The 11,334-nt window shown below is 38.9% G+C and overlaps 1 protein-coding gene across 1 annotated transcript; it reads right to left on the reverse strand.

Moving 5' to 3' along the window:
• Positions 1 to 338: 338 nt before the first annotated feature.
• LOC104466587 (prostatic acid phosphatase-like) lies at positions 339 to 9,415 on the reverse strand. Its single transcript, XM_010080064.1, has 10 exons — positions 9,268 to 9,415; positions 7,876 to 7,971; positions 7,066 to 7,152; positions 6,282 to 6,434; positions 4,634 to 4,732; positions 3,772 to 3,867; positions 2,509 to 2,641; positions 1,864 to 1,946; positions 970 to 1,076; positions 339 to 495 (listed from the first exon to the last, which is right to left on the reverse strand). Exons 1-10 carry the CDS (start codon positions 9,379 to 9,381, stop codon positions 339 to 341), a joined length of 1,125 nt encoding a protein of 374 aa, XP_010078366.1. The 5' UTR covers positions 9,382 to 9,415.
• Positions 9,416 to 11,334: the final 1,919 nt, after the last annotated feature.

Consider the following 11,334-nt stretch of genomic DNA (forward strand, 5'->3'; position numbering starts at 1 on the left):
ATGAGAAATGTCAGACTGTAGTCACAGCACGGTGTGGGAGGAGTTGTTTCATAAAGCTAATCACACTGAAGATCATGGAGGGAACACCTAAAGGTAAGATAGAAAGAGAGAATTCTTCTTAGCATATGGAGTCGTTCTCCAAAAGTACCTCAACAAGTGGGTAGCTCAGACTAAGTTGCAGAAGAGTAGCAAATTTGCTCCCATTTTGATGGAATTAGGAAAAGTCTATTGAAATGGTGAGCCAATCCACACATAAATGAGCTCTTGGCAGAAGATGTAATCCTGACTTGACTTTTGGTATGTGTGCCCAAAGCACTCAGCTTACCTCTTTTTGTGTCCTACATCCTACATTCTCTTGTCCAATGCCGTACTAGTACTGGGGAGACCAGCTGAGTGAATCTCTCCAGTGGACAGCGGAATTTGCAGCCAGGGAGAGTGAGGGGGTGAGGATCTCTCAAAGAATTATTCCGGTAATACATTTCTATGGTGTATTGCCTGTTTCAAAATACAGAAAGGTCAAAATGAAGTGAAGTATGCAGAACCACACAGCCTTTCCATGGTGCAGTGACTGTATTTTGGGACAAACTTTTATCCCATTTATTTGTCTGGCTTTTAATACATCATTAGTGCTCTGAAGAGACCTTTTTAAACAAAAGATGGTCAGCACCAGTTTGCATGTAGTTTGTCTTCCTTGTAGAGAGTCAAAGAGTTAAACAGATAAAAAGGGTAGAGTAAAACCTCTCATAACGGTAATGAAACAATATATATATAGAAGGTTTTCAGGCTGCAGTGCTGTGCTTCTGCTACTGTCAAAAACTGTTAAATTGAGTCCAATTCTAATAATTAAAATCAATCTGTAATCTTTTCCTCTGTAGTGAACCTTGTGTATCCAGTTTAATTAGTCTAGGGTATCACTAAATTGCTTTTTAGAAAAATAGTATGTTAACAGTACAGCTTGCAGATACTTGCCCATTTTTTTCCTGGTAAAGTTCAAAAAAATGACAGGCACTGTGAGGAGGCAGTTTCCCATTGAAGACATTGAGTGCCATCTGTAAGGCAACAATGGTGGCTGCATGCTGTAAATACAAGAAACCTTTAATTAAAGGCCTACTGAAAATGATTGCACGTACCTATTATCTAATAATGTGTCCAGCACATTGTCTGTCCACTTCACATTGCTTATGTGGCCTCTTCAATACTTGCCCTTTGCAATGTTGAGCAAATACTGTCCTTTTACTGCTGTACAAGCTGAAATGCTGCAGTACAAACAAGTGTGCGTATATGAAAATATTTTAGAAGTCTTAGTCACTTGCAGTTCTTATCGAAGTCAGCAGGAGCTGTTAAAACTTCTTTAAAAAGAACTATGTTTTTACATGTTAAGTAAACAGTTTTCCCGCTTTCTACCAAGAACAATAAAAATTTTTGTTTCTCCAATGACAGTGTTTGCACATTCTCAATAAAAGTATAAAGACACAATTGAGTAACTGCCTTCATAAGAACTTCTAAAATAACTAACTTTAACTTCTTTTTTTTTTATCTGAAAAAAATGCAGAAGCAGGAGGTTTGTTTCTAAATCATCTTGGTGATGGAGGTTCAATAAAACATGAGGTGTGGTTTCTCCAGTTCTCTGCTCATTCAAAACAATATTACAATGAAACAAACCACGGCGCACCAGGTGGAAAATCGAATGCTGCAGGTTTCAAAGTAGTATCTGTTCATTAATGAAAATAATCCAATGATATTTAAGGTTAGCCAAATGAAAAATGCTTATAGCTGTATTTCATGAAGGAAATGAGGTTTCATGGCTTTCGTTGAATTTAATAACTGCAGAAAGGGAGCATAAAAGAAACAGAAAGGACTCACCGCAGAATACATAACCATTTTATGCTGGTGTGAAGGCTTTCTAGCATCTGAGATATGCTTTAGAATAGTTTTCAAAAGAACACCTGAAAGAAAATAAGGAAGCAATGACAGTGAAAGGGGTGCTTGTGGTAACATCTGTATCACTTGTTACTGTTTGAAGGCGATCTGTCTTTGAATGCACCATCTTTATTCCATTGACTTTATAGGTAATTTGTGCAGAGTGCCCTGGTTAATTCTGATACTGTCTTTTATATAAACAGTGGGGCTATTTTGCTTCTGTGTAAAATGTTTTGGGGATCCCTAATAGCCTCAACTGCTTCAGTATTACAAATAATATTTTGTTAAGCATGGTGGCTTGCATTAAAGTCATACCTGATTCAATTCAGCAATAATCTGTATATTACTTTGGATTTTTTATACAGTGTAAGAAAAACAGTACTACTTTTATAACATTGGATTAGGATATTCGTGATGAATATTCTCACCACTGCTCTTCCCATTAGTCAAAATATTTCAGTGCTGATCACCAACGTCCACGTCATGGCATCTCTCATAGTTCTGCTATGGAATCGGTATAATGTGTATTATATACCCTTTCTTTCCCGTTCTGCTCTGTGTTTTAAATCAGGTAACAATTCAGCTTACCTCCCTGCAAACGTGATTTTTGTGTTTGTTTGTGGAACCCAAATTCCGCCTGCAATAACAATTCTGAGAGCTTTATCAGCTTCGTCCTGACACCATGAGTAGCCCAAACAGGTAAAGTGTAATTGTTAATATCCTACAGTGAAGAAAGAAAACACAGTGAATTCCTTACTGATTAAAAAATGCTAAATGTTATTTGCTCTGGCATAAAATGCTTGTCAGAACAAATTCTGAACGTTTCGCTCAAGTAACATTTTTATAATAAAATAATGACTGTATTTTGCATTTAGACAGCTGTGGAATTCTTATTTATAGCATCACACTGCTTAAAACAAATTTGAAGGGCAGTGTTCAACAAGAAGAGTAAATATAATCCTAAAAATTATTATGCAAACAGCAACTGGCATTGTTTATGTCACTTACTAATGCTGTTGTTGGGTGCAAAAAAATCACTTTATGAGTTTTTTTTTCAGCCATCTACGGAGATATATCTGAGATCTTTACTGAAACAAATCCTGGAAGAAGGAAAGATATGCCCAAGACTCTTGGTTTGCACTGCCCTTAATTCCTGTTTGAACAAGGTTGGTTCCTTTCCTTTGGTTCAGTGTAACCTCTGTGGATGTGAGCTGTTGTGCTGAGCTCACCAGAGGGAGTGTTCTTGTAACAACGAGTTCTCAGGCAAATGCCAGCTGCTTAAAGGATGTGTTTAAACAAGTGAAACAACAGACCATGTTAGGTTAAACCAGCTCAGGTCACAACGTATCACTTTCTCTTTTAACAAGTTTGATTTGTGTCTCGAGGAAGGAATTGGCTAATGGCATGCTGTTTGAGACAGCACTGTAGGCAAGCAAGCACCTTGGTCTCCAGGCTACCTGAGAGCCAAATGGCATTTAGCCAATAATAACAAATACAGAGATATGCATGCTACTGGGGTTTCATGAACTGTGTTTTAAAAACCATTGAAGAGATCTCTCTTTGTATGCTTGAAAGGGTGAGAGTGGCTTTTATGGCAGATGTCTTAACTGATAGCCCTAGAGTCTTCACTGAGTCGTATGAAAGACCAAAGCTCATCAAATGTGACACTAGAAGGAAAAACCAAACTCATTAGTTTGTCTTCTAGCATTTAGCTAGAGCCCTGATGGAAGCTGTCAGTTTTGCACATTTCTCTGGTGACACGGGTTTCTCAGTATAATAATTGAAAGAAAAAATTTCTTTATATTATATTTCTTTACATTCTTTATATTGACTTTTCTTTATATTATATACCTCATATTGTAAAGTGTCAGAGAGCTTCCAAATTCTTTCCATGTTCAACTTCTTTTGTGGGTATCCTGTATGAGTGGCTAAAAACTTCAGAAATGGCTGGAATACAAAAAAGCAAACCTGTAGTACACAGAGCACATAATGCTTGCATATAATACCCGGATGCAGAGCCAGAGACAGATGGCTGAGGTCAGTGGTTAAAGATTATAGAAAAACAGGTGAGTTTGATAATGTCATTTTGAATAAGCCTGTGAAGAAGAAGGTTGCAGCAGAACAGACTAGTGATTGAATACTCATGGCAAAGATTTTGGTGGTGGAGAAAAGAAACTCTACCTTATAGAGGCAAGAACAAACCATAAGTGAGCACCTAAATGACGACTTTGGGTGTGAGACATGGACAGGTACTTGAGGAAAGCACTGAGGCTATTATAGAAAATCTGGGGAACTGACCTGTCAGCGTTTTGTGGTGGAAGAGGAATCTGAACTAGCAGAGAGTTATATGGGCAAAGACGTCAGAGGAGTCGCTTTGCATGGGAATAAACAGAGAGAGGTATTACAGTAACTGGAGAGGTATTGGCACTGATTTGATATGAGTTTTGTTTTGTCTGCTCTCCTAGAAGGTAGGAGGACTGGTTTTTTTTTTGCAAGGCAGTCAGTAGTTATCTTTTCAATTTTCAATTGATGGGAATAGCCCAGTTCAGCTGGATCTATAATGTTGTAATTGTTTTTATAGTGTCTACACCCACTGTGAAGATTAGAGATCTGGAAGGAACCTATTGACTGACATTTTTTAAGCCTACCTGTTAGATAATGTTGCCAGTAGTGGTGTATTTTAATTAGATTTCCAGAGATGAAAATACTTTACCCTGTACTGCTTGAGTTGCCTTTGGAAATCCCTTGCTGCAAAGGTTTCTCTCAGAAGCTCACTGTATTTTGGGCAGTGTGAGAAAGGTAAGTATAGCAACTGAAAAGAAAATTGCAAAACATTAGTTAGGCAAGGTGTTTCTTGTTCTGCAATTCAATATACCCTTGCAGGATTGTTGTTCTGATTGGCTGCACTAGTAAGGACAAGCTGAAAAATACTTTGGGAATGTAGTTTTCAATGGTATTCATCTTCAGGACTGTAAGAGTCATAGTGATGAGTACTTACAAAATCATCTTTAAATGTTCAGAGGACAAGTAGCTGCTGTAGTTCAAAGTTAAAGGATTCGTTTACACAAGAGTAAATTTGTCCCTTGACAGACGACTAACACAAGCCCTCAGAAACTGCTTTGTGCTTGGCTTCCCCAGGGATGATTCCACTCATTGTGTTCAGCCTTTCTTTAAACACACCATCATCTTTCTGCAACAAATTACCAAGCAGCAGCTGGACTGCAATAGGAGTCTTTGTGTATGCTCAGCTGTATTAAGTAGACTTACCGCAGCTTCATTTCGTTCAGCTAAATTGAGGAAACTTGTGACATTTCTATAACTCAGCTTTCTCATTCATTAATTCAAGACGTGTGAATGTTAAAGGTTACATGTGACTGGGATGACTTAATAATTTGTTAAATCATTTATCTAAGGTGAACTGAGTTTATTCTTGTTTGAATTTTTTTTGTGTTAAATTTTAAACAAAAATTAAAGCAAAATTTGGCACTGAGATATTCTTAGTGTTTTTCTCTAATGTGCTTTTTGTCCTTTTTCCAGTAATAAAACTCGATCTATATTTTCCCACAGTTAAAAGAACTTTTAACAGAACTTGAGAGTCCTGAAGGGATAATTAGCTTGGAAAGCTTCACAGCAGTTCCTCGATCTTTTTAGAAATATATCTATTCCAGAAGGTAGGAAAGTATTCCTGAATCATAACCATAGGTTTATGAACAAGCATGACTTTACCAATAAATGATAGGTGCTTGCTTTGGGTAGCAGGATACATGTAGTCTCAAGCTTAGCCTGTATATGTAGTAAAGATTGATAGAGTTAAAACACAAATAGCTGAAAAAGTATGAAAAATGTGTATTTGTTCATGACTTTATGGTTTGTTTGAGTAAACTCACGTGCTCCCCTAGATGTGAAGGAGGTGCTGCACCTGCAATCCTGTGACTCAATTCTCAGTGTCATGAAAATCCCAGAATAATTCTGTCTTTTCTCTTGGCTGCAGACTAAGAAATGTTGAAGCACTAGTGAGAATAGGTGTGCTTCCTCTTCTCACATAAAGAAAGCCACGTTTGTGATAAGCTTAGGATTAATCTACTTCTGTGTCAGTTTACTCACATTATAGGTTAATTCTCTGTATGTAGCAAAGCAAAAGCTTTTCTTCCTTTTTTGTTAACTCCAGTTCTCTGATACATAAGTCCGTTTCTGTGGAAACTCTTGACAATATTTGTCCTCAGCTTATTAGACCTTTCTGCACCATGACATAATGTACTTTTTGTTGCCTTTGCCATGCCCTCTGTCCTGCCCCTCCATCTCATATCCTAGGTATTTTACTAGGGATTAAGGGACAGAAAATGCCCCTAGTCAATACTCACATTATCATGGGACAGTGGTACTGTGTGAACTGGAATTGGCTGCCAGAGGATTCTGGGGTTCCAAATCTGGCCCTGTGTGGGTGGGTACAGCCCAGCAAGACTTGCCTGAGCGCTCATAAGTGTGTGATCACAGTCAGTGCTTTGAACATAAATCTGAAGCAAGAAAAAAAAAAAAAAAAGAAAAAATTTTGGAAGGTCATTTCTCTCGGTAGGTTTTTTTTTTTTCTTTTGGTAGGAAAGAAGGGGACTGGTACTGTGCTGGGGAAGATGGCATTGGGGTGGGATGAAGAAGGACCTGAGAAAGAAGGGGAGGCAGAAATAGTGAAGGTGGAATAGGGCCTTGCAATAAAATTTTGGTGGACAAAGGAGCTGCAACATGGTAGCAATTCCTTTAGGAGTCCACGTAAAAAGCATAAGACTGACTCCTGATATGTAGGCTTTGGGACATTGTGTATGCACTGAACAACTGGACCCTAAAAGAAAACGAAGCTGTCTCAGCATCTCATAGGGAAGAGTAGAGTTGGAGATATCCAACACAGATACTCTTCCATGCAACAGTGAGGCATCTGAACCTCATATACAGCCTAAAAGCCTTTCACATGGTTTTCAGTTAACCCTCAGCCTGAATAAAAGTTGAGCCACAGTTTCAGGAATACTTTGAAATGACACTGAATTCAATGGGCATTAAGTTCTCTCCGGCTGCACCAGGTTCAGACTCTCATGCATTCAGGAAGTTCCATTAACATCCATGAGCAACACCCTCCCTCCAAGACCCAGTACTTGCCTCACGCTGCTTGTATACAACACTCAGGAAATACGAGTATCTCCTCCGCACGTACTGGCCAAGTTCATACTGGTGTTGTATGCCGAGCTGTAGAAGTAACAGAATAGTGTGAGAGGCTCAGGAAGTGTGCTATGCATCTGTCCCTACAATCAAAAAAATGAGACAATATTTCATATTGTTTTGTTAAAGACCTTTTTCCTTTCTAAAGTGAAGGAGGAAAGAAGACAGGAGAAAAGAGCAGTAAAGTTTCTGCATTTACAGTATTGGATCATATTAGATATGTCTGGCTGAGGGGCAGGGTGACTTCAAGCAGGCATAGAGATGTCCCCACACCATCTGTCTAGTTTCTGCTCTGTCACTGGCTCACAGCTGATGAGCTGGGAGTGCAGACAGAGCAACCACCTGTCCGTGAAGACATGTCCAGGATATGAATCCCATAGAATATCACCAGTGGTTCCATATGGGGGCTACAGTTTTAGCGTCAGCAAGATCTTATTTTTCAGGAAGACAGAAATCTTTAACAGAAGACTTCAAGCCTTCAGGTATTTTGCTGCAACGGTTAATTATTTCGACAGTCTGCCTGAAACATTTGATTCTTGGTTCTTGCCTGTTTCCCCAGCTCTCAGCCACTGGATCTTGTTATGCTTTTGAATTACGCATTCTTAACCATCACAGACCTTATTCCTAGCAAGATAATAATATTCAAATAATAATCAAAATTCTCCAAGTGAAAACAAAGTTCCAGAAGAGCAAATATCAACAGGCCACATTCCAGTATTTCAGTATATTGGCCCAGGTAAGCAAACACACCTTGGTAAGCTGTCCATATCCTTGCTGCCTTGCAATTTCTTTGTGCTTGTCAGTTGGAAAAAACTCCTGTGGGGTATGATCGCCGTGGCGAAATACCTGATAAAATAGATGGAATTCCCTTCACGTTACTGGGCTTTTTGTGATGGATGTAATTAGTGCAGTCACAAGGAACATGCAATGACAATGAGTACTGTATCCAACAGATGCTAGATGTATTCATGGTGCTTTTCTTGGGTCTAGATGGCTACAATACCTGTTCGATTTATTTAGACAAACGTAACTCCTCTTTTTTTCCCGGCAGTTGAAAGGTAGTTAGCTCAAATAATTTTTGCAAGTTATAAAAACTATAGAATATCTTAATATATTTTGGAGAGGTTTTATGTATTTTAGGACATATAGACCACAACATTAAATAAACAGAAAACAGAATCATGTAAGTAATTTTCCAGAAACATTAGAACATTAATATTTTGGTAGGACTAACTGGGAATTTAGAATAAAAAAAGCAAACTACGGCTCTAGATACAGTTTCTGTGGCTGACTGCTTTGAAGTGCTCTTTCTTGGCAGAAATTAGCCTTAAGAAGCCACATATTGACTTTTTAATCACAAGAGGTGATAAAAGTATCATCTAATATCTAAATACAGACTAAACTGTTACTCTGAAAACACTGAACCTATTTCACATCAGATAAAAGATACATCTGTAAAGATACATCAAGATTTTTCATTCCTGAAATGAATTCTTTCCTTGTGCAGCATAATTCCTGTACATATATATAATTTTGAAATTTTACCACTAGATTCTTTAATTTTTTAATCCAAGTAGAGAGAAATAGAATTGAAAGCTGCAGCAAAGTGATTTACAAGCATGTGCGATGTTCAGAACAAAATTAAGGCTTCCTGCACACGAATTGTACATTGTAATCATTGCAAATAGCATTAGTTTCACAGCCCTGGTTCTATGTTGCTTATTCAAAGCCATTGTACACTTGTTTGGTTTTCACATAATGAAATGTGATTTGCTTTTTAATCCACTGAGACCACTGGAAGAGTGGAAACTTTTTCATGGCAAAGAGGGTTTTTGGACAAGATGGTATTTACTTATGAAATCCTCTTTTACAATTTAAAAAAAAATGTGATTCGTCTCTTAGTGCTATAAAAAAACCTATTATTTGTCAATCCAGAAAGTTAAATTCATCTAGGACTGCACAAAGGAGAAAAAATTGTAAAATCTTATTTAAAATTGAGGATTTTTTTGTACAATGCAGTGGTGGATTTTGAATATGCAGGAAACACATTCACAAAGTGCCCCCTCCCCCTTACCCCAGAGTACCAGAAAAGCAGTGACAGGTTTTGAGGAAATTCCATTTGCCCCCAAACTATCTACTTACTATGGACACAAACTTCAGTTTCCTTTTTGCTGTGGTTTGGTGAAGAAAGATGCAGAAAAGGCAGAACATGAAACACAGGCTCCAGATTCCGCACACCAGCTGCCTGGCTCTCATCCTGAGGGCAGCTTTTGGCTCTTCTGCATGCCGAGGTCCCTGGCTGGACATGGAGATACCGTGGCTGTGCGGCTGGGAGGGGAGGAGTTGTGCTCAGTGAAGTTCGAAAGTGGGTTGTGGTCTTGCCTCCTCCTCTCTTTTCTCACTTCTTGGGTTAGTGCTTTCCAGGGGATTCATGAAACAAAAGGTGGATGTGGCACTTGTGTTCAATTTCCGAGTCCCATGTATATAACATAAAGGGGAATCTCTGAGCCCTCTCATTCCTAACCCTGGCACTTGCAAGGCAGCTGAACATGAAGAACTAGAAGTTCCCTTCTGTTATTTAAGCTAGGATTTAAGGTCAGCCTTCTCCAAAGTGGAAACGCTGCAGATATGCTGTCCGTTGCTATATGCAAAAGAGCTGGTAAACCATCCTCGTTCCTAGTGCTCACAGGCTTCTCTGAACACTCTGTCCTAGAAAGCTAGAAGGAACAGTGCTGACAATTGGGTTTTTTTATAAAGGATCTCTGGATTTTTTCCTTGGATTTAGCTGTGTGGTCTGTATGGTGCATAGGAGCAGGGATAAGCCTAAATTCAGTACAAAAAAATAAAGATAGATGAATGAAATTTGCATCTCTACAGTAGATTGACTGTGTCTCTAGTGGCAAAGCGTCTGCCACTGTTTCCTAGAACCTTCCCCCAGAATTTCATACGGTTAGGTAGATTTTTTATTATCATATTTCTCTTGCTGCAGATACTCTTAATTGTTACAGCATGCATAAATCAAGAGTTGTTTCTGTCATTTCCCCAGTATATTTTAAATAAAGAAAAAAACTAGCTCTGAAATAGTGTTGCAAGAGAAAAGATTGATCTCCCAAGCTCATTGGTCTATGTTCACTCACATTCGTGTGTTAATGAAAGCCCTCTTGATATGTAAAAATTGAGGGTGATTTCTTAGTGATCAAAAGCTCTCTGTATATAAGAATTTAGAAGAAACTACTGAAAAAAACCCCCACGTTGCTACCCAAAACGGTTATATAATCTCAAGCTAGTGTAAGGCACAAATAACAAAACTTTCCTTCTGTCATGGCTTTGAACCCCTGTCTAGCAGCCAGACACCACAACAACTGCTCGCTCACCCTCCCCTCTCCCCCCTCCAGGGACGGGGAAGAAAATTAAAGGGGTAAAGGGAAAAGAGACTCAGGAGTTGAGATCAGATGCAGGCTTGTCCAGAGGGATCAGTATTCTTTCGTGCAGTAACAATGCCGTATCTTTCAGATCTGTCAGAGCAAAAGAGTTTCCGCTGTGGAACATTCAGAGGTCAGACTTTCTTGGTGCAAGATGATTCATCTGTCGTTTCTGCTTCTGTGCTTGACAAGTCTAACACACTCATGCAGAAACAGAAAAATATGGGGAGCTGCCCACATTTATTGAAAAAGGAATTTTTATTTTTTTAAATGAGGGATGTGGGGGAGATGTGGGTCGACTGATTAAAGCTATTCACACTCTGTACATTTTCCTGCCTCCACTGCTTGTCATACTTCAAAAATCTGTTTGAAGAGACCATGTGTTTTGCTGTTTCCTGAGGACATGACATCAGATATCACTCCTGAAGTACAGTGCTCTGCAAGGCAAGGTTTTTAATTAGACCAACTGGTATCACTGAGAAAAAACAGGGAAGTTCTCAGGATCGCAAGGCTCCTTTCAGGTTCCCAGATGCTGTAGAGCTGTCTAGCAGGGACAGCAGATACAGAGAGGTATAACTTTATTCTTTTCGTTGCCTCACCCTTTATGTCAGATTTCTCTAACAAGGAAGGTGAAATTACTCTTGCTTTGGAGATGAAAAAATATTAGTGTAAAAACTGATACCCGCTTCCTTTGATCTGATCTTGGTGCTGCTAATTCTGTGGGCAGAGCCCATAAAGGGCTGCTGTTATTTTACAGTACACTGCATTGGGTAACTCTGTTCCTGCT

The sequence above is a fragment of the Pterocles gutturalis genome, unplaced genomic scaffold, assembly GCF_000699245.1.
Source record: "Pterocles gutturalis isolate BGI_N339 unplaced genomic scaffold, ASM69924v1 scaffold49994, whole genome shotgun sequence".
NCBI classification, from domain to species: Eukaryota; Metazoa; Chordata; class Aves; order Pterocliformes; family Pteroclidae; genus Pterocles; species Pterocles gutturalis.

What these genes read in the sequence shown, in the direction of transcription:
- LOC104466587 (XM_010080064.1), bottom strand. Translation starts at nt 9,381, where the DNA reads ATGAGAGCCAGGCAGCTGGTGTGCGGAATCTGGAGCCTGTGTTTCATG. An exon ending in GGCAACTCAAGCAGTACAGG is followed by an intron (nt 3,868 to 4,633) that starts GTAAAGTATTTT and finishes TTTGTATTCCAG; the next exon opens with CCATTTCTGAAGTTTTTAGC. An exon ending in CTTTACCAGGAAAAAAATGG is followed by an intron (nt 496 to 969) that starts GCAAGTATCTGC and finishes ATTTTGAAACAG; the next exon opens with GCAATACACCATAGAAATGT.